Source organism: Astyanax mexicanus, chromosome 5 (genome assembly GCF_023375975.1).
Source record: "Astyanax mexicanus isolate ESR-SI-001 chromosome 5, AstMex3_surface, whole genome shotgun sequence".
NCBI classification, from domain to species: Eukaryota; Metazoa; Chordata; class Actinopteri; order Characiformes; family Acestrorhamphidae; genus Astyanax; species Astyanax mexicanus.
Window position 1 is genome coordinate 32,875,976 of NC_064412.1, and position 24,594 is coordinate 32,900,569.

Sequence of the window (24,594 nt, forward strand, 5' to 3'; positions counted from 1 at the left end):
GATTTAGCCATGATTTTAAAGGTGATTCTAGCATGGATGGAACTGGAACTTCACGTGAAGCGATGCTCTTTTTCGGATGCGTGTTAGATACACACTACACACTGTTCAGAGAAGTTTCTGGTGGGTTTCCTTCATGCTGTGGTCCAGCTCATGCCAAATCACCCATCTCAGTTAGGTTTAGGTCAGGGTATTGTGAAGTCCCTTTATTAATCCCATACCAGTTTCATTTTTTATATATGTTTCTAATGGGTTTTAGCAAAAACAATTAATTTAATTGCAAATAAGACTGGAATTTTTAGTTTCTGGTCCTGAGTGGCACTGCCACTATGATTAGGAGATTGCTGGTTTGAATCCTGGTCATGCAGCTTACTATCAGCAGCCAGAGTCTGAGAGAGCACAAATTGTCCATGCTGTCTTGGGTGGGAAGATGCCGTTCTTTCCCACATCACTCTCCAGGTAGTGTTGGTTTACACGAGCCGTCTGTGAGCTAATGCATCAGAAACAAGTTGCATTGTTTTTTTTTTTGCCAAAATGACTTTCTGTACAGAGAAAAAGTTTTATTTGTATACTTGTTGGGTCCTAGTAATTGGACATGTCCAGAGGAGGGACAGTGGGTATATTGGTAGAAAATTTTTAGACATGCAGCTGCCAGGAAAAAGACCAAAAAGAGGAAGACCAAAGAGGAGATATATGGACGCAGTTAGAGAGGACATGGAGGTGGCTGGTGTGAGGACAGAGGACATCGAAGACAGAGGGAGATGGAGGAAGATGACTCGCTGTGGCAACCGCTGAAAAGTGGAAGTGCTGAAAGAAGAAGAAGAAGAAGTTTGGTTCTAGTAATCCCAAATAGCTAAGAGAAATGAAAAATGCACCCCAAGCAAAAGTCCGAGCAAAGACATTTTTCTATTTAAAACTGACAAAATTCATAAAAATCTGCATGTAAACCAGCTAGAGAAAGAAAGAGAGAGAGAGAAAGAGAGAGAGCGAGAGAAAGAAAGAGAGAGAGAGAGAGAGAGAGAAAGAAAAATTGATCTTTTTCTCAGTCTACATTTTATGTTGGCGCAGAAACACAGTGCTGGGTTAAATCGTGTGATTTGTGTTTCTGAAAAAAAATAAGAGAAACGATCTTGGAAGCAAAGAAATAATACGATTTTAATAGAAATTTCCTCGACCCTGAGCATCTGTTCCGCAGCAGCCGGGCGTCTGATTGTATTGGAGCTTCATGGAGAATCTGTGCTCTTTGTAGACGGTGAGCTTTGACATAAAGAGCAGCTCCATTCAGCTCTGTTACAGCTTTCATCTGAATAGTAACAAAGACCCCGCCCTCCTATTACACACACACACACACACACACACACACACACTGTTTTTTCTTTCCTCTCCCTCTTACACACCTCTCTCTCTCTGTTTGTCCCCCTATGACACAAACACACACACACACAAACCCGCACACACACACTTGCGCTGATGGGCTGTCGTGTTGTTGGCAGTGTGTGTGTAGTGCAGGTGGAGGCTGAATGGTTGTCTCCTCTAGAGCAGGTACACTGTGGAGATGGCAGCCTGGTGTGTGTTCTAAAGGAAAGGCTTTGTATTCGGTGTGTGTGCGTGCGTGTGTGTGAGTGTGTGTGCGTGTGTGTGCTTGTGTGTGCTTGTGTGTGTGTGTGTGTGTGTGCGCGCGTGTGTGTGTGTGTGTGTGTGTGTGTGTGTGTGTGTGTGTGTGTGTGTGTGTGTGTGTGTGTGTGCGCGTGTGTGTGCGTGTGTGTGTGTGTGTGTGTGTGTGTGCCCATGTGTTCTCCTCTTCAGCAGGTACACTGCAGAGATGCCAGCCTGGTGTGTGTGTGTGTGTGTGTGTGTGTGTGTGTGTGTGTGTGTGTGTGTGTGCGTGCTAAAAGCAAATGCTTTGTACTTTATCTGTGCAAATATGCGTGTATGTGTGTGTGTGTGTGTTTGTGTGTGTGTCTGTGTGTGTGCATTAGGTGGTTTGGTGCCATTTGATTGGTGCGTGGTGTGTGTTAGTAGCAAGCAAAACAGGCTGTGTACAATCAAACAACAGTAAAATAACTTTGCTACTTGTCCCAGTATGTTGGCCACATAGTGGACAATGTAGTACTATTATAAACTATACTATAAAATGATAATTCACACTTATAATGTACAGTGCCTTGCTAGCAAAGAAGAAATAAAGACATAAGAAGTGCTGTTTGTACAGCAAGCATGTGGAAAAAGGTGCTCTGGTCAGATGAGACCAAAGTTGAAAATTTACATTTTTTGGCCTAAATCCAAAGTGCTCTGTGTGGCTGAAAAGCAACACTGCTCATTCTCCTGAACACACCATCCCCACTGTCAAACATCGAGGTGACACCATCATGGTTTGCGTCTGCTTTTCTTCAGCAGGGACATGGTTAGGGGAAGATGGTTAAAATGAATGGGAAGATGGATGGAGCCAAATACAGTACAAAACCATTCTGGAAAAAAACTTGTTGGAGTCTGCAAAAGACCTGAGACTGGGACGGAGATTTATCTTCCAACAAGACAATGATCCAAAACCTAGAGCAAAATCTACAATGGAAAGGTTCACAAATAAACATATCCAGGTGTTAGAATGGCCAAGTCAAACTCCAGACCTGAATGGAGAATGGAGAATCTGTGGAAAGAGCTGAAAACTGCTGTTCACAAACTGACGCTCTCTGAACAACGTCACTGAGCTTCAGCTGTTTTGCTAGTCTCTCAATGTGAAAAACTGATAGCGACAAACCCCAAGCGACTTGCAGCTGTAATTACAGCAAAATTTTGTATACATTTTGTTCCACTTCCTGACTGTGTCCCACTTGTTGTTGATTTTTCACAAAAAAATTACAATTTCATATCTGTATGTTTGAAGCCTGAAATGTGGCAAAAGTTTGAAGAGTTCTAGGGGGCTGAATACTTCTGCAAGGCACAGTAGTTTGCTTTGCAGTGTTACTGTAAGAATTTGCTTGCATTCAGCAACGAAAGCATTAGTGAGTTCAAGATTTTAGGAAATCACCTCATCTCACCGCATCATCCCCAGCTCCCCAACTCATTCGCTCTACAGCTCAATGCTTTAATGCTTCAAGGCTTTATACCCTTCTATCCCACACCTGGCACTAGTAATAGTGCCAGTAGTTTCACAACTATCTGCTCCAGAAGGGATCGACCAACAAAGATCATTTTAAGAGCAAGGCTTGTAATAGTTGACGAGGAGCCCAGGGTAACTTCTAAGCAACTGAAGGCCTCTCACACAAAGGATAATGCTCTTTTAACTCATACATTGTTGTTAAAAATACAACACTGTTTAGAATCATATATTAACTCTCTAGACAGAGTTCATTTTTTGTATATTTCTATGTATAATTGTATGAATCTTTTGTTAACATTCACCCTGTTTCTTTCCCAAAACTATACACCAGAAAATCTACATGATTTCAAGCAGTGAATTTATCATAATAGGCCAAATCTCAAGTGGAGAGTGGAGACCCTTATTCAACTTGCAACCCAACACCAAGAGCACGAATAACACTTTACCAGTGGAATCACAACTAACTCTTACTCATCTAAATAAGCGTGTAAACACATAAACACACACTCTAAACTCCACAACCTAAATAAAGCCCCATCATAACCCCAAACAAACTTGAATTTTAGCTCTGAAAAAAAAAAAAAACACAAACACTGAGAATGGTTTTAACACTGAGGGTTGTTTGGGTAAAATGTTACACTGTGATTTTAGCACTATGGATTTCACTGTGTACTTTAGGCTAAAACTACTTCATTTGTATGTATCAGCCTCACCCCTCTACTCACCCCACACTCTACCTGAACTGCTGCATTCATGCTGCACTGCCGGCCCCTAACTCACCGAGGCTTACGCAAGACTGTACATTTATTGTGCTGTTGTGACAACAGTGGCTGCATCTGAGAATCTGATCTGTGTACCGTGCAGAACGATGTCAGACACAAACACTGACTGTGTGTGTGTAAGTGTGTGTGTGTGTAAAAGCTTGTAATGCTGCAGTGCTCTGGAATGGACTGTACTCTGCAGTGCCTGTTTCAGCAGAACAAAACTGAAACACTCTGTATTGTTCCCTCATGAGATACACACTGATTTTATTGTAAATGTAATATATCAAACAATTAAGAGCCTACAGTCTGAGTAAAATGAACATTGTTGTTTTATTCTATAAACTACAGACAACATTTCTTCCAATTCCAAACAGAAATATTGTCATTTAGAGCATTTATTTGCAGAAAATGAGAAATAGCTGAAATAACAAAAAAAGATGCAGAGCTTTCAGACTCATGAATAAAGCTTTATGAAAGCAATCTACTGGTCATTGGAAGTCTGCACTGTAAACCCATATGTTGTTTGAACTCAAATGTCTGGTTACCCACCCAAGATGGCGGCGCGTTAACACGTAGCGGCCGCTCCGGGTCCGTTAAATGGTGCTTTTGTGTTACTATTTGTCGTTTTTTCTGTTTATTTCCTGCAAATATGTGCATCGGAACACCCGTGCACATGTTCTACCACCGCCAGACCCTGCTACAGTGGAGAAATCAGCCAGAAAACACGCTACCGGACGAGGTTCTGCAGACGCTACTTGAGCTTAGCCTGCTAAGAAACCCAGGCCGCCAGCCCGCGGTGTTTCCTGACGCCGGAGCCCAGCGGAAGTGCCATCGCAAGCGGTGCGAGCGTAAGCGGAAGCGCGGAAAGAGAGCCTAAAGGCTAGTCCTAGCCGGCCGGCTATACCATCGCTCTTTCTGGCAAACGTCTGTTCCCTTGACAATAAACTGGACTACATCCGACTCCAGCGAACAACCCAGCGTGAGTTCAGAGACTGTTGTGCTTTGGTTTTTGTGGAATCGTGGCTGAATGACAACATTCTGGACAGCGCCATTCAGCTAGCTGGGCTAACCGCGTTCAGAGCGGATAGGAGCGCGGCTCTATCCGGGAAGACCCGCGGTGGAGGCGTGTGTGTTTACATCAACACGGAATGGTGTAACAACGCTGTGACTGTCGCCAAACACTGCTCTCCGCTGGTGGAGTTCCTGATAGTCAAGTGCAGACCTTTTTATTTAGTACGGGAGTTCTCCGCCGTGCTAATAGCTGCTGTCTACATCCCACCCAGCGCTAGCATTGGTGCTAATGCTAAAGAGGCTCTGTGTGAACTCTATCGGACTATCAGCGATCTGCAGAACAAACACCCAGACGGACTGTTTATTATCGCCGGAGATTTCAACCACGCAAATCTCAATCAGTGCTCCCTAAATTCCATCAACATGTGGACTTTGCAACGAGAGGAGCGAGCGCGCTGGATCTTGTTTACACAAACATCCCCAGCGCGTACCGGGCGGAGCCCCGCCCCCACCTTGCTTTCTCGGACCACATGTGTGTTTGGCTGACTCCAACATACACACCACTCATCAGACGCTCCAGACCAGTTCAGAAGCAGGTGAAAACCTGGCCGGCAGGCTCCATCTCTGCCCTTCAGGACTGTTTTGAGTGCACTGCATGGGACATGTTTAGGGAGGCTGCTACTGAAGGTGGTTCTGTTGATTTGGAGGAGTATGCAGCATCAGTCACTGGCTACATCAGCAAGTGTATTGATGATGTCACTGTCTCCAAGACCATCACCACACGCCCAAACCAGAAGCCTTGGATGACTGCTGAGGTACGTGCGCTGCTGAGGACCCGCGACTCCGCCTTCAGAGTGGGTGACAAGGTGGCCCTGAGGAAAGCGAGAGCCGACCTGTCAAGAGCCATCAGAGAGGCAAAGCGCGCACATGCCCAGAGAATCCACAGCCACTTCAAGGACACGGGTGACGCACGGCGTATGTGGCAGGGCATCCAGGCAATCACCAACTACAGGACAATGCCACCGTCCTGTGAACGTGATGCCTCCCTCCCTGATGCCCTGAACAACTTTTATGCACGGTTTGAGGCACAAAACAACACGATGGCGAGAAAGACCATGCCCAAGCTGGACGAGCAGGTGTTGTGCCTGACTGCAGTGGATGTGAGGAACACTCTGCGCAGAGTCAACCCACGAAAAGCTGCAGGACCAGACAACATCCCCGGCAGAGTGCTCAGGGAGTGTGCAGACCAGCTGACAGATGTTCTCACGGACATCTTCAACATCTCCCTGTGCAGCGCCACTGTCCCAACGTGCCTCAAGTCCACCACCATCATTCCCGTGCCGAAGAAGTCCACAGTGTCCTGCCTCAATGACTACCGTCCCGTTGCACTTACACCCATCATCAGGAAGTGCTTCGAGAGGCTAGTCATGAGGAACATCAAGACACAACTGCCCTCTTCACTGGACCCCCTGCAGTTTGCGTATCGTCCCAATCGCTCCACGGACGATGCCATCACCACCACCCTTCATCTCTCCCTCACCCACCTGGAGAAGAAGGACACTTACGTCAGAATGCTGTTTATAGACTTCAGTTCAGCATTCAACACCATCATCCCACAGAACCTCATCAGGAAGCTAAGCTCGCTCGGCCTCAACACCCCCCTCTGCAACTGGATCCTGGACTTTCTGACGGGGAGACCCCAGTCAGTCCGGTTCGGGGGCAGCACCTCCAGCACCATCACACTGAACACTGGGGCCCCCCAGGGCAGTGTCCTGAGTCCTCTGCTGTTCACCCTGCTGACTCATGACTGTGCTGCAAAACACAGTTCTAACAGCTTTATCAAGTTCGCCAATGATACAACCGTGCTGGGTCTCATCACCAAAGGCGACGAGTCAGCATACAGAGAGGAGGTGCAGCGGCTGACAGACTGGTGTACAGTCAACAACCTTCACCTGAATGTGGACAAGACAAAGGAAATGGTTGTTGACTTCAGGAGAGCACAACACACCCACTCTCCACTCAACATCGACGGGTCCTCTGTGGAGATTGTTAAGAGCACCAAGTTCCTTGGTGTCCACTTAGCAGATAACCTCACCTGGACCCTGAACACCAGCTCTACAGCCAAGAAAGCCCAGCAGCGTCTCTACTTCCTCCGGAAGCTGAGAAAGGCCCGTCTCCCTCCACCCATCCTCACACTCTTCTATAGAGGGACCATTGAGAGCATCCTGAGCAGCTGCATCACTGCCTGGTTTGGGACCTGCACCGTCTCTGACCGCAAGACCCTCCAGTGTATTGTGAGGACAGCTGAGAGGATCATCGGCGTCTCTCTCCCCTCCATCACGGACATTTACACCACCCGCAGCATCCGCAAAGCAATCAGCATTGTGAATGACCCCACTCATCCCTCACACGAACTGTTCTCCCTCCTGCCTTCGGGAAGAAGGTACCGCAGCATCCGGTCCAGCACGACCAGATTCTGCAACAGCTTCTACCCCCAAGCCATCAGACTCCTCAACTGCAGAGACTGAACTGATGGTTTTTCTGTACATGCACACACACTCTTACCCCACTTACCCCAGAAAATGTCTGTCTGCACTTTTGTACTGTTGCACTATTGTTCTGTCTACACTGTGTTTATGTGCACCATGGTCCCTGGAGGAACGTTGTTTCGTTTCACTGTGTACTCTGTATATAGCTGAAATGACAATAAAAACCACTTTGACTTTGACTTTGACTTTGAAATAATTTAAGTCTGTTTTACATACAGTGAAATTGGATATTTATAAACTATACTCATCTATTTAGAGTTAGTTGAACATTTGTGGGCACATATATACATTCAAACTGAGATCTTTGAGTTGAACCAACTTATAATAACTGAGTTTAGTCTGTTGTCATTAACAGCTTCTTTTCCATTGGCTTCTGTCACAATCTATTAGCATACTGGGTGTGTTCAACAGTTTCTGACTAACACTCACCATCAGTGTGTAGTGATTCCCCCTGGGCTACCTTACAAATAAATCAAGATCCCCTTCAGTTGTAATAATTTAATGTTTTAATGCATGTTAACTCAAGTTTTCATTCCCCATTATTTAAAAAATTAGAGCAAACCGGCTGCCTTAAAATAGTTAAATAAACTCAACTTATGCGGTCTTACAGTGTAACAAAAATACAAAAGTTAAATCCACTTCTCCTTTAGTTGTAATAACTTGATGTTCTAAGTTATGTTAACTTAAGGTTTCATTACCCATTACTTAACTTTTTTAAGGCATCTGGTTTCCTCAATTTTTTAAAGAAAATTCAACCTATCCGGGCTTACAGTGTGGAGGAAATCTTCCCAGAAACACATGCCTTTGAACTCTCCCATGGAGACCATTTTTGATGAGTCTCTTTTGTCAATTTGTCAAAATAACACTGACTTTAACTGAGGCAAGTATAGTTGAGACCTGCAGTTCTTTAAATGTTGTTCTGGGTTCTTTTGTAACCTTCTGAATGAGTTTTCCATGCCCTTTTGGAGTCATTTAGGTCAGCTAGTCACTCCTGGGAGGGTTCACCAGTGTTCTATTCATCGTTTTCTTCATTTGTTAATAACAGCTCTCACTGTGGTCTGCTGGAGTACCAAAGCTTTAAAGATGACTTTATAACATGTTCTCACCTTTTTTTAATTTCTTCAGAATTTCTTTAGGCATTATGTGTTGCTTTTCGAGATCTTTTAGCTGCTTTTTGTTGTCAGACAGGTTCTATTTAAGTGATTTCTTAATTGGGTTGAATAGGTTTTTTTGCCCTTAATAAATTAAATAATCATCTAAAAAGTGTTTTTTTTTATGTTTACTCAGGTTATATTTGTCTGATATTAAAGTTTGTTTGATAATCTAAAAAAAGTAAGTATGATATGCAACTAAGATGCAAAAAAAAAATATAAAAATCCTTAGAGGGGAAATACTTTTTAATGCCACTTTATGTGTGTGTGTGTGTGTGTGTGTTTGTGTGTGTGGCCAGTGATGTACTGGCAGTCTATCTAAGGGCTATTACAGTCTTGTACCCAGTGATTACAGGTCAGTGACTCAGACCAGGACAAGCAGATTAGAAGATAGATAAATGTTTCTAAAGTGAGATGCTGTGAAAAGCATGAGCACTGCTCAAAAGTATCATCCCACTGAATATTCTAGAGTAATTAGAAGAGACAGAGTTTTCACTGACAGTCGACATATCACACTCAAGTCTATTCCAATCCCCGGGTCAGAGAGCAGTGTGTGTGTGTGTGTGTGATTGTGTGTGTGTGTAATCCCCGCAGGTCAGAGGCGGCGGCTGCGTGAGAGCAGTGTGACAGGTTGTTTATGGATTATCATCATGTCTGTGAGATTAGCGTGTGATTATGGATGAAATGGCAGGGTTATGACTCCACTAAAGAAATTAATCAATCATAATGAAGAGTTTTAACCCGTGGAAAATTGCCGCTACGCCACACAGAAGCGGGAGCTAATTATTTATAGAAATGCTGAAGTGCAGCAGGATTTCACCTGAGAACATGATCTGCATCTTTTTATTATTAATCATAAACAATAATTTTACCGATTAAAGATTAATCTCCTGTAGACTTATTTATTAATTTTATATTTAATTATTTTTTGTGTAACCATTAATATTCAGTGACTACCACTAACTACTTGGCTAACATCTAAACTACTCATTTATAATTTATTACTAGGTAATTACTAGGAATTTTTTGCCCGCCACTGCCCACCCCTCTTTGGAGGTCCAATTAACCCTTTCAGACCCTGCATCCGTTACAATTTTTTACATTTTTGACTATTTGAGAGCTGTTTTCCATCAGAATAAACCATGAACCAGCCAATGAACAAGTTTATAAACCAATAAAACAGTAGCTTTTTAATCATGTTTTTACTGATTAGGGATGTTTTATGAAATAAAAAGGTAAACTATTACAATAAAATATTACATAAAGGCTTCCAATGCAATGGGAATAAAAAAAAACTACTAAATATTTGAGTTAATTTGATTTATATGCTATAAAGATTTTATAGTAGAATATTAGAAGCTTTAATTTCTGTGCATTACAGACAGAAAACAGCATTCTTACATATAATTTTCCGTCACTGAAGATTCAGATCTGAGAGGCTTAAGGTTTAAAATGAGTGTTTATACAAAGTTGTATTCTCTGTGGTCATTGTGCATATTATCGCTGTCCAATAAAAAAAAAACACTTATCTCCAAAACAGAAACTTTAAAGGAGAGAGAAAAAAAAAACTTTGTAGACTTTCAATAGAAAGAGTCAATGTAAAAAGAGTTTATTTCAGGTCATTTTGAAGAGTTTCTATTGGTCCGTTCATCAAGAAATTTTGGCACAGTTTAAGGGAGGGTTTGTCTGTTCAAATTATGTAGTAAACTAAAAATCAACAAAAATGGAGATAAGAATATAAGCAAAATAACAGGCAAAATGGAGGGGGTGGTGTGAAAAAACCCTTAGAAAAAAATAGAAAAAATGGGGAAAAAAAGCAAAATATAGCAAAAAAAAAGGCAAATATTAAGGAACAACGGCAATATTTCACTAGCTATTGTGATTAATTCAGTATTTACTGAGTAATTATTGTGGATTATTCAGTAATTGCTTTCAATTACTTGCACATTACCATGTACTATTCAGTTACACTTAGGGATTATTAACATAGCTACTATTTTACATTGTTGGTAACTATTAATTACATATTAACTATCCAATAATTATGCAACATCTATAAATGACTATGTTACTACTGTTACATGTACATTACTCACAGTAATTATTCAGTGGCTACTGTTACTATAACAGTTGCTTAGTTACCACCATAAATTATTCAATTACACAATTTCATGACGAATTACTAATTAAGTACTTAATTACTCACAGACCAACTGCTACAAAGATTCCTAAGCTTGAGACCACGTCCCCTGCTGCAGTGTGTCCCCTGCAGGCATTTTATACATTATGACAAATTCACAATGTACTACTTTACAGGGACAAACGATTTAATAGCATTTTTAAAAGCTCCTTTCAAACACTTTGCTTGAATAATAAAATAAATGAAGCAGAGTAGCCGGAATTCTGTGGCTGTGGATCAAACCAGAAGGCCTCAGGCTTTCAAACGATAATTAAAACAGTGAGAAATACGGTTAAAATCACCCAAACAAACCGAGAGAAACACTTTAACATAACTGACTTCAGCCATTAATGTACAAGAGCATTTGATTGGGCACCTAAAACCAATTTGTGAGTGAATATTCCACTCACACACACCCACGCACACACACACACACACACACACAAGTTGAAGTTGAATCACAGCGGGCTTGTAATGGCTACCAGTGAGTGCTGATAAAACTGCCCTCGAGTCCCAGGACCGCTGCTGAGTGCTTAAAACACATTACAGAGACTCAGGGCTAACAAAGCAGACAGACACACACACACACACACACACACACACACACACACACACACACACAGCAACTGAAGGCCAGATAAAAGGAGAAGAGCAGAAGAACAGAGGGAATAAAGGAGAATCTGAGGGTCAAAGACACAACAAGGCTGCTGAGAGATTAAAGGATTGATGGTGGGAAAGTGGGAGGAGGGATCAGAAAACAACTGTTGCCAGGTCAGCTTTTACAGAGTGCTGGCACAAATCCCATTTATCCCTTAAAAAAATGCACTTGCATTTAGAATTCGCATACTGTTGAGTTTACAGGTTCAAATGTCACTTTGCCTAGTTGGACAGAGTGACTAATTGAACGTACAGTAACAGGCATCCCACCTCTCCTGTGATTCCAGTGAGTCTCCCTAATATATGCCCACAAATGATCAATTTGTGCTTTTCTCTCTTTCTATCTTTGAACCCTATAGTATATTGCTATTTATACTCTGTACATACAGTATATCTGGATTTCTGAATACACAAATCCTCCAAATGATCCAAAATGACTAAAATATTTTGAATATTATCTTTCATCATTCAATATTGTAATAATTTAAGAACATGTTTTCACTGTTTGGAGATACATGTTTTTCTATGGACAACAACAAGGGCATAGTATACGGACTATATGTGGATTATAAGGCCTTATTTAGTGTCACATTCACTATTTCCTCAAAACATTTAGCATTAATTACATATATGAACCATATTTGTGCTAAGAAGATTTTGGGAAAACCACTGCTTGTTCAGAAAGTCACTAAAAATTGCAAGACAATATTATAACTTTTATTCATTTTATTTATTGTATATTTCTATTTATTTTATTTGGTGTTTAATCTTTTGACCTTTTGCATTTTTATTTATTTTACTTGTTTATTTAGTCCTTTTATATGTTTTATTTTCTGTTTAACCTTTTTATTTGATTTCTGCTTTTACTTTTATGTGTCCTTTTTCATAGAATCTAAGTGTTATTTTTAGCTACTAGATTTTTTTTTGTCTTCTGTTTTTTTTTTTTTTTTTTTAAATGTTTGCCAGTCCTTTTATTAGCTTGGTTTTAATTATGGATCTTTTTTATTCTGAAATATTAAATTAAGAAATTGTGTTCTTGCTTTTCTAATGCTTTTGCATTTACCCTTTTTTGTTTTGTTTATGAAGTTCCTTGTTTTTTGGTTCCTTTAAGTCCCTTAAATTTTGTGGTTAATTATAATTACTACAGACGGTAGTCTTTTTGTTTCTCTACATACTTTTACATACTATTATCCTCAATTCACAGAACCACCACAGATGCTATTCTTGGGGTGGTGGGTCATCCTCAGCACTGAAGTGACACTGGTATAGCGGTGGTGTGTGTGTGAGAGAGAGAGAGAAAGAGAGAGAGAGGGAGAATACTAAACTATCTCACGGTGATGGCCAGCACTCTGAGGAAATCCAAAATCAAATTTCAAGAACAGTTAAACAAATCCAGCAAGACTTCCTGCAGATGGGGATGCTTCTCTGGCGTCTGATTGGCTAACAGTGCCACTGCCCAATTAGATATAATGGAATCAGCCCTGTCACGTGCCTCCGTGATTAATTTCAGATTTTAATGAAAACGTCACATTTATTTAAGAGACATTTAACACTTAATAGAACCTTGATTGAACAGCCCAGCTATGAAATAACAGACGAGCTGTATCATATTCAGCATACTAACACATACGCACACACACACTCACACACACACACAGGTACAGAGGGAACACTCTTAAGGATTACACATTGCCTTCATGCTGTGAACTGAAGCACAGCCGTGGTGGTTTGATTTCAGTAGTAGTTTGTGTATATCTGTAGTGGTGCATGCTGGGAGTGTGGAACCCTGAGGATATCAGGCTGTTCTAGACTGTCGAAGAAGGCCTAATGATTTCCAGCAATTTACTTTTTTTACCACTGATAAGAAGCATTTGACAGTACTTTAGACCCTTTTTTCCTAAACTCTAAATGCAGCAACACACCCACCTCATACAAATAAACCAATAGCTGATTTCCTGCACAAAAGCACATTTTGTTGTCACAACATAAAAACCTGGATCCACATCAACTAAGCGAGTGACATTACAGAAACAGCATCACGTTTGTTTGTTTGTTTGCTTGTTTGTTTGTTTTTTAATAAAAAAATGTACTTGAGTTTCAAATGTGTGCAACATGTTATCTACAAGTAATTGAGGGATATTTATCATTCATCAAATAGAACTATGATGTGGACAAAAAATAGTCTGTAGCAGACATTCAGTAAAAACACGTTTTCAACATTAACATTTTCATATAACATTATAGTCATTATGGCTTTTAGAAAAATGTGTTTTGGGGAGGGGGGGGGGGGGGTGTAGTGCACTGTAGGGCCCTGTGGTGCAGTCTACGCTTTTCCCTTCCATTACTTTTACTTTTATACTTTGTAGTTTTTAAACCAGTACGTTTACAGAACCATCTGTAAGCCAGTTGGCCTAGCATAGCCTCTTATTTATTATTAATAATCTGTAAATTCAAAATTGTGCATTAGTTATTTAGCAATAGTTATTCGTGATAACACACGACCTTGAGTGTTCTATTGCTTTTATACAACAGTTTTTTTCTCTACAAAATGAATAAAGAAAATAAATCAAAGAACTTTAAGAAATTAAGAATGAATATGCTTTAATATGGACTGTGCCTTCCGCCAAAAAGTCGTTCCACCACAACTGTAACAGAACTGTAACTTAACTACAAAACGGTGTATAGTTTATACAGACTAACACCAAGAAAGTTCAAAATTGGGAATAAGTGAAGATGGTAATGTTAGGAGCGTGAAATAACGCTAATACTCCCCTCTCCTGCTCGGTGGAGTCGTCTTCAGGTGAACGCTGTGCATTTTTGAGCATTTTTGCTTGTTTTGTTGGGTGGTGTTGGTTTTAGCTAGCCGGCTGGACTGTGGTTAGATTAGCGTAGCTTGCTTTAGCTCAGCATTAACTTAGCTTAGCCTAGCCTGGCTGGTTAGCGTTCTGGCTTTCAGACGGCATTAGCCGAGCGATTTTCTTTCCTTTTTCCACAAAAGACGAGCCAGCGCTGCGGGCGAGCGTGCCGCGGCTGAGCGCTAGCCTGTGCTAAGCTAACGCTGCTGGAGGTGATGATTCAAAACTATCCTGTGTGTACATGCTGTTAATCGGATACAAGGTTAGTGTGAGAAGGCCGTGATGTTATCACAAATATCAGCACGGCTAGAACACTTCTCAACCAGATCAGATTGTGAGGTCGAAACTAACCGTTGTATAAAATAGCTGTTGCAGAAGCAGTAGTTAAATACTGTGTTTAAGGTTTGGAGCATCAGGTAGTTCATTTTGACGTAGCAAAATAGCAAAATCTCTGTATAGTAATTCAAGAACTCAAGAAAGCCCAGATCAATATCAATATCAATAAACAGAATAATACTGGTGCAAATGCTCATTTCCTGCTGATGGCATGTTGCATTATTTATTCTGTCGCATGTCAAGCATCAAACTTGCAATTAAGAATGTGGAAAAAAGTGTCTCTCTCTGAGCAGTTTTACACAATACGTGACATAGCTTTGTGTTTTCTGTTCAAAAAGCTGTGTAACAGCTCTTATTAAAAGTCAGTGGGGAGTGTAATTAAATTAGGAGATCATTTATTTGTGACACTGTGTGGAACACGGTTAATCTGATTAGCCAAAATTGGTTGTGTGAAGCTGCAACATGTATTCAGCCCAAAATAAGCTTAAAAAATACCTTTTTATGTTTAGATTTTTTCCTTAATTTTGTACGTAGGAATAGGTGGGTACCACTTTAAAATAAGACTACCTTTATAAAGGGTTTATAAATGGTTTACAATTAGTTTATTAATGGTTACCAATTAGGTTGTAAATGCCTTAAAAATCATTAATACTCAGTTATAACACATACATAGAAAGGGCAACAATGACCTGTTGTTTGCCAAATAGTGAACCCACAGCCATCTATATTGTTGCCCTTTCTACGTATGTGTTATAACTGATTATTAATGATTTTTAAGGCATTTACAACCTAATTAGTAACCATTAATAAACTAATTGTAAACCATTTATAAACCCTTTATAAAGGTAGTCTTATTTTAAAGTGGTACCAATAGGTGTATATAACTTATACTGAATTATTGATATTTCTGGTACTAATTAAAGTTTAATAACCACTGACAGTTGCCATAGTATGTTTTTTTAACATAGAGCCCTATTACTGAGCACAGTGCAGCTTGATTTAGCGTCAGTGTGCCTTTGCTATAGTAACGACGGGAAAAGTACACCTTGCACGGTTGAAAACACACAAAAGGAATGTCAAAAGTAATTATCTTAAATAATCATGGGTGTGTTTTGAGTATAAGATGCAGTAAACCAATCAGTATGCCACTTGCTGATCTCTTTTACAGCCAGGTGTGCTCTGACTTTGGTGCATTGCAGTGGTGTGCAGTAAGGCCCTTCTAACCCTTCAGAGAAGGGGTGACAATAAATGCATGTAAATAATTACATAATTTTTATTCAGGAAATATATATCAAAGCTATTGTAAGTGCGAGAATTTATTTTATAAATTAACTAAAATAAAAAAACAGCAACTAATTCAAAGTATTAGTCTGTGTTTTTCAGTTGCTACAGGACTCTTATCTGACTGACAGAGGTTTTAACCAATCAAAGCTTTTTAAAATGGCTTCTGCCCCCATGTGACTGCTGCCCCTTCTCCTGATTTTGAAGAGGGTGTAGTAATGAATCTATTAGCAAAGTCTAACCAATCAGATTCATGATTTTCACTACGGGGGCGGGGCCATGGCTGTCTAAACGCGTTGCTTAGTCATAAATGGAGCTCATGCTGGATTAATTCAATAGTTAGCTAACTATCATGGAATTGCGACTGCAAATCAGATATTGTGTCACATCATATTAAAAGGCCTTTTTAAAGTCTGTCCTTCAATGTGAAACTAATCCACAATAATAGGCCGCCTGACTGGTGAGTTTTTGTGTGTACTTAATGTTTTGGCTGCCCTGGCGTACTGTAGACATACAAATGAGTGATATTTGTTGAACAGCTGTACTTGTAGGCAAATTAAGCATTGATTGTTGGGTCTATTGTATACTTTTGTAGTTTGTAGCTGTATTTGTGGGCTGTTGATGTGTATTAAGTTAATATGACTAAGTCAAGAGAGAGAATATGTAGTTATTGTAATATTTATATGTGTCGGTCGGCCGGCGGCGGAGTGGAGGGAATGGGGGGGTATAGGGGGTGGTTGCAGGAGGGATACCCACTATATTCACTGCACGCCACTGGTTCATTGCTATTTCACGGGTGCAGCTACCTGGACGTGTCCAACGCTTCTCAGCAGAGGAAACTGACCTGTTTGTTCACGCTTGTTTGTTCTGTTCATTGTTAGTGTAAAAGTTTGCATAGCTGCTAAAGTGCATATTCATATATATATATATATATATATATATATATAAAGTTTTAAGAGTTCAGAAATCAATATTTGGTGGAATAACCCTGGTTTTTAATCACAGTTTTCATGCATCTTGTCATGTTCTCCTCCACCAGTCTTACACACTGCTTTTGGATAACTTTATCTCACTCCTGGTGCAAAAATTCAAGCAGTTCAGTTTGGTTTGATGGCTTGTGATCATCCATCCTCCTCTTCATTATATTCTAGAGGTTTTCAATTTGGTAAAATCAAAGAAACTCATCATTTTTAAGTGGTCTCCTATTTTTTTCCCAGAGCTATAAATAAGCACCATTGCTTTTTAAACGGCACATGTGCAAGACATAAAAATGGAATCTGGCACCCACTATTAGGCCTCCTTCCAACTCGATACAGTAATTCACATTACCTTGTCATGAGCACACTGGCCAGTGTTCAGTCTCACTAACAAGATAACACCTCATAACTTATACAGATATAGGCATTCATGCTATCTTATGTAGCGTTGTTGGTAACACAGCTGACAGACTCCCTGAACTCCAAACTCTGCCTTTTAACTTCCAACAGCATAAATATAAATAAATGTAAATATAAACATTAGTCAGCCTCCCAAAGGATCAGTGGAACATGCTAATGCTAAGCTACACCATATTTTTTTTTAGTGACTAATCATGTTTACATTGGCTTGTGTGTGCACACATGCAGAGAGAGGGGTTAGCACAGAGCATATGTTTAATGTAAATAGAACAGAAAGGCCCCTTGGTACAAAGCTAAGTATGTAAACTAAGAACAAACCCTCAGAAAATGTAATTAATTCTATCTTCATTCCTTCTTCTAGCTTCTAGCCTGTCGACTTGCTGTACTTTTCATTGTTTCTGACATTTTCTACCTACTGATTTTGTCTTTTGTGAGTCTGCAGAGTGTTTTATTACACTAATTCTGTCTGTCAATGCTAAAGTGGAAACTCTGGAAACTTGTGAATGTGAATCATTTTACATGATTTCAATTTTGAACTAATCTTTTTGCTGTAATTCCCTTTTACGCTGCCTGGAGACATAATAGCAGCTTTATTTAGTAAAGTAAACAAAGCATCTCTACTTTCGAGCTCAGAAAGTAGATTAATTTTAAGTTATATTGAAATATTGATTAAATCTCATAACTAACTCACCTTGTGTCAGGGTTAGAAATCAATACTCTGGTGATCTGTCTGGGCTGGGCTGGGAGGTATCATTTGATCAGCCATGTAAGTGAGTGAATGAGTGATGTATGTATGTGGTGCATTCTGGGAAATAAGTCCAAAACTGTGAGATAACTGATAGACACAGGTGCAAGAAAAAAAAAATCCAACTTGTACCTAAACATAGTTTACATCGGACAAATAATAATAAAAAAAACACTATTAAATAAATATGAATGAATCTAAATAAAATATCATTGTGTTGGTTTTAAATTGATTCTTTTACTTTACATTTTAAAATTAATTGATTAAAGCAGCATCATTTAAAAACAAGGTGTCTGGTAGGTTCCAAGACCTTTTTCTGGCAATGACAGGTTTTGCTGGTTACCTAAGCAACCATGGTGCTGCTAATCCTCGCTTAAATTACTAGGTTCATTCAATAGAGACTGGACCACAATGCAGTAATGTTACGGCGTTCACGCTCACCGAGCTTCTGATTGCTCACACCTAGACTGCCTTGTATAAATACCCCCCCCTGTTTCCTTTGTTCCCTCACAGAGTTTTAAATCTAGCTTGTTAGCTCTTCTACTAAGCATTTATTTTGATTGTTTGATCGTTAACTATTGTTACCGACTTCTTTTTTATGTTTTTTGACCACTCCTTTTCACCTTTTTACTGTTTCTTTATAGTTGCTGACCTATATTTGTCTTTAGACTACCTTCTCTTTTTACTGGCTGTCACTTTAAAGTTTCAGTTTTTGTGAAAAATGGGATTAATTAGCTCATTTTTTAAAACAATTGACAGATCTAACTTACATTTGATTTTGTAAAAATTAATAATTTGACATATATCTAACAATCTATTGGTCAGTTGGTCATCCAGCAATCTGAAAGGCATAGTGTTACCCATGTTCTTAGTTTTTCTTATTTTACTCACTCTCTTTCACCCTATTTCACACTCGTTCTCTCGCTCTATTCAAACACAAAAGTGCGCACTGTTGACTCCACTGGCTGCAGTATAGCTCTTATGACTCAGACTGTGATGGGATGGGGCTCATGTACAGTCTGACCTTAGGTCAGTTTTTCTTGACTGCTATGAACAGGCTCTAATAAAGCTAGAGAAGGAACTTTCGCTGTGTTCAGAAGGTCTTCAGACTCTCACACTTCTGAGATCACCACAGAGAAGTTGCACTCGAACAAATAACTACTAGCTGGTACATTTACTGATTTCACATCAACACAGTACACTAAGCTGCCTCTGGACTATAACTGTAGAAATACAGCGTTGCTGGAAAGTTTATGAACCCTTTAAAATGTTATGTATTTCTGCATAAATATGACCTAAATCATCGTCAGATTTTCACACAAGCCATAAAAGTAGATAAAGAGAACCCAGATAAACATAGATATTGAGGAAAATAATACAATATTACATATTTGTAAGTGACGGTAGTATTTGAACCTCTAAGATTAGCAGTTCATTTTAAGGTGAAAGTAGAGTCAGGTGTTTAGCAACAAAACCGTTGCTAAAAAGCTTAAACTCCACTATTTCACAGTCCCACAGACTGACTGTGTGAAAATGGAGAACATTCAAGACCTATGTTACCCTCCCCAGGAGTGGTCGACCAACAAATATCACTTAAAGAGCAAGGTGTGTAATAGTCGACAAAGTCTTAAAAGACCCCAGGGTAACTTCAAAGCAACTGAAGGCCTCTCTCTCTCACATTGGCTAATGTTAAAGATCCAGTGGATAAGCCAGAAGGCTACTGGATAAACATGTTGTGGACAGATTAGAGCAAAATAAAACTTTTATTTTAAATGAAAAGTGATATGTTTAGAGAAAGAATCCCATCTGAGAAACATGGTGGTGGTAGTATCAGGGAATTCAGCTCCTCAAAGCCGAGAGAGCATCCATATAGAATACAGCCCCTCTGTTTATTTTACTCTAAGTTCTATCCTAAGTTCATTTCAATAGTGTTGTTCCATAAAATAAGAACATAAGAAAACATTTGAAATAAATTCAAGCACCCAGCATGTTTCCACCCTTATTGAACCCTTTCACAAGTGTTTTCCCACTGGTGGAACTAGTGATATATGTTCCTACCAATGAGATTCAGCTTTACTTCCACCACACCAGTGACTAGTATCCCACACTATACTTGACAATACTATATTTTTTCGGTACTATATAACAAAATTTATTCTTAAAAAAAAAAAACTTATTTACAACAGTGTCTGTACACTGTAAAAAAAAAACCTGTAGTTTTTACAGGAAAACGCTGGCAGCTGTGGTTACCAGAGTTTTCCTGTTAAAATTCCAGACGATAAGTAAATAACTCTACTGAAAAAAAATGTAAATTAATTTACAGTGATTAAAATCACTGCTAAATTACAATAATAATCTGTCAAGTTTACACAAATTAAATGTTAATTTTGCATAGCAGTGTTCTACATAAAAATACCCTTTCCTGTATTTTTTACCTCTAACAAATGTCTTTACTTTTACACAGAATTACTGTTGCGATTTGGAGGAATACATTTTTCTTTTGCATTTTTATTGCACATTTTGATAGAATATTTCTGTTTTTTTACAGATTTATTTTAACTCTTTGAACTCTAGGTTGTTTCTGTGTGTTTTTTCTGCGTTTTTGACAGTTCCCTTTTTCAGGTCTTATAACACAGTAATTATATCAGACAGTCACATGCCCTCATCTCTTTTACTCCAGAAGCCATACGGCTGCTCAAAAATATAATTATTTAAAATGTAAAAGGAAGCAGAATTGTTATATTTTTTACTTATTTTTGAATGTATAGACTTTAAATATATTCACACCTAAGATATCTTTTCAAAAATGGTCAAAAATAGAGTGTATATGAGTTGAAAGCATAAGAATATTGATGATAGTTCATTAAATGGTTTATTACTTTAACAAAATACATGGAGAAACAGCATCAGGCTTAGAGTTATTTTTCTTGATAATCACACCTCTAGGATACATGTAGATTACTAAAAACCTGACACTGAGAGAAATCAGGACACACAAAGAAAACTATATACAAAAATGTAAACTTTTTAGTCTAAATAAATAAAAATGTTTAGTGAAAAATAACTACTTAGTAAAAATGTGGAAGTAAAATAAAAACTATATAAAGTAGTGCGCAGCATACCTAGCTTTAGTTTGAGTGCAGGTAGTTTCACACTTTTTTCTGTGGAAACTTTTGAGTCATTTACTGATATTATTTGGTTTGAAACATATAAATATGTTTGAAGCACTAAAGGTAAATAATATTGGTTGGGGAAGAAGATCCCACTTTTTAGGTGTTTTTCTCAATGGGTTTCTTGTAGATGCTTTTGCACACTGGAATGTCATTGCTATTTTTAGAGTAAGTTCCGCCCTTTCTAACCATATATGGATTATGTTGATGTGTGAAGGGATTCCTGAATAATTAAGATGAGAACATAAGGTGCGATTTTGGATGGAAAATCCGTCAGTAGGGTTCTTAGGGTTAATAATGTACCTGGAGCAGCATTGTAAGATGGGACTTCAGCTCCTGCTCTGTACATATTGAGTCAGTGCTGTGTAGCAGCTGTCCTCAGAACAGTGTAGATAATGTTAAGCTGTTCCACAACATTAACTCTACATCATCTACAGTGAAGGAAGTGTAGGAGCAGATGCTGGGGAAGGATCACATTCTAGAACTGTTGCATTTCTTGTGACGTAAAAAAAACAAAAACATAAATGAACAATATGAAGCATTCTGTGTAAAATCCATGTTTAAATTACTCTATTGCATTGTTCCACATGTCTCTTTCTCTTTCAGTCATAGCTCTTTCAGTCTCTCAGCTTGTCCAGAAATGCATGTGTAAAGCATTAATGTCCCTTAATTTTGGGTCAAAGGGTGAATGAAGCTTTCTGCCTGTAGGTGGAGTCTAGGAGCAAGAAATACCAATTTCTATAATTAATTGTACTGATTAAGTACACTGTTGAAAAAAAGGTTAAAAAAAGGTTATTTTCCAGCAGCAGGAGGCACCAGAAAATGTCTGTAAAAAACAATTATTGTATTTACTTTGATTAAGAACTATTACTGTCATTTTACTAGAACTTGTTTTACATGAAATCTTTCACTTTCAACAGATTTTAATTCTTAAAAAAGCATCATAAACTCATTATTAAACAGAATAATTATTAATTTTACGAAAAAGCTGTCCTATAATTACATGAAATCTTTCACTTTGGGTGAATTATTAATTAATATGAATTATTTCTCTTTCTTTCTTGTCTTTTCAGAGACAGTTCCGTAGCCATGACAACCGAGGAGGTGGATCCCACCGCAGTGGGCATGTCCTCCCCTGGAGCCAGTCCCGGTCTGGAGGTGGCACCCTCGCCTGGATGGGAGGAGCCAATTGATGAAGAAAAAGGGCCTCTGGAGCCAGAAGAGAGGGCGGGGCATGTGGAGGAGGTGGATGATGATGTCAGCAGTGAGCTGAGTGGTCTGGTGGTCCCGTATCCAGAGCTGGCACCGGTGGTCTTCTTCTGCCTGAAACAGACCACCTTCCCTCGCAGCTGGTGCATCCGCCTCGTCTCCAGCCCATATCCTTTACTGTAACACTACTGTAGTGCAATACTGTAACACACTAACTCAACATGCTAGTGTAACACCCATCCAACTCATTCCTGTAACTCAACACACTAGTGTAAGATTCAACAAGCCAATTTCTGTAACTCAACTCACTAGTGTAACACCTATCCAGCTAATTTCTGTAACTCAATACATTAGTGTAAGATTTAATCAGTTAATTTCTGTAACTCAACACACTAGTGTAAAACTCACCCAGCTCCTTTCTTTAGCTCAACACACCAGAGTAACACCCATCCAAATTATACCTGTTACTCAACACACTAGTGTAACACCCATCCAAATTTCAAATGTAACTCAACACACTGGCATAACACCCATCCAATTAATATCTGTAACTCAACACACTGATGTAACATCCATCCAGCTCACGTCTGTAATTCTACACACTAGAGTAACAACCAATCCAACTCATGCCTGTAACTCAACACACTAGTGTAACACCCATCCAACTCATGCCTGTAACTCAACACACTAGTGTAACACATATCCAACTCATACATGTAACTCAACACACTAGTGTAACACCCATCCAACTCATACCTGTAACTCAACACACTAGTGTAACACCCATCCAACTCATACCTGTAACTCAACACACTAGTGTAACACCCATCCAACTCATACATGTAACTCAACACACTAGTGTAACACCCACCCAGCCCATATCTGTAACTCAACACAATAGTGTAAAACCCAACCAGCTCATACATGTAACTCAATACAATAGTGTAACACCCACCCAGCCCATATCTGTAACTCAACACACTAGTGTAACACCCATCCAACTAATTTCTGTAACTCAACACAATAGCGCAACACCCATCCAACTCATATCTGCAACTCAACACACTAGCGTAACACCCATCCAACTTATACGTGTAACTCAACACACTAGTGTAACACCCATCCAACTTATACGTGTAACTCAACACACTGATGTAACATCCATCCAGCTCACGTCTGTAACTCTACACACTAGTGTAACACCCACCCTGCTCATACTGTATCTGTAATTTAACACACTAGTGTAAGATTCAATCAGATAATTTCCGTAACACAACACAATAGTGTAAAACCCAACCAGCTCATACATGTAACTCAATACAATAGTGTAACACCCCCTATTGATGTCTGTAACTCAAAATATGTTCTCACAAACACACACACACACACAAATGGGCACACACTATTAACCAGTCTTCTACAGCATCTCTAGATCTTCCAGCAGACGTGTGAGTTCTCTTGTTAATTTTTTTAAGCCCCTCTGGATGTTTTGGAGGGTCCGAGATCGCCTCTGTGTGGGTTAATGTAATATTTATATCTGTGTTGTGTGGAAAATGCTAACCCACTGTCAGGGTGACTTTGATTTGCGCTTTGAATGATTAATGAACTTTGATGACATCATGAAAATGAAGCATGTGATGATTTGCCATGGAGCACATGCTGTGTGCAACTCTGTGTGTGCAGCATGCAACTCTGTGTGTGGTAGTGTGTGTGTGTGTGTGTGTGTGGTTCAGTGGGATACCATCCACTTCAGTAGTGGAAGCTAATATATGCTTGTTGGCTGGTTTGTGTACTTCACCTGTAGGAAATGGAAAGGGGCATAGAGGGCAAAATCTTTAAAAATGGTGTGTGTGTGTGTGTGTGTGTGATACTCAAGAGCAGATCCTGTGGGTCAAATACCACCTAACTGCCCAGCAAAAAACACAGCAGACCACGAAAAACTGATAAAATAGACAGACTGAGAGAGAGATAGAGAGAGATAGACAGACAGAAAGAGAACGTGAGACAGAGAGAGAGAGAGAGATAGGAAGAGAGAGACATTTGAGAGAGAGAGAGAGAGAGAGAGAGAGAGAGAGGTGCAAAATAGCTTTAAATTGCTTAATTTAAACTCTTACAAGTCTAGAAGCACAACTATCTTTAACTATCGGATGCTTTTATTAAATACTTTGGAAATAAAAAAAAGAATACATAATT

General features: G+C 39.4%; 1 protein-coding gene across 1 annotated transcript in view; it reads left to right on the forward strand.

The window, feature by feature from the left end:
- LOC125802176 (voltage-dependent T-type calcium channel subunit alpha-1I-like) overlaps positions 1-23,708 on the forward strand; it is an 85,877-nt gene extending 62,169 nt beyond the window's left edge. The window contains exon 2 of the mRNA XM_049479332.1: positions 22,266-23,708. Within this exon, the coding sequence (XP_049335289.1) occupies positions 22,282-22,584 (303 nt within the window). The 5' untranslated portion in view covers positions 22,266-22,281 and the 3' untranslated portion in view covers positions 22,585-23,708. The remainder of the gene's footprint in view (positions 1-22,265) is intronic.
- The last annotated feature ends 886 nt before the right edge of the window (positions 23,709-24,594 follow it).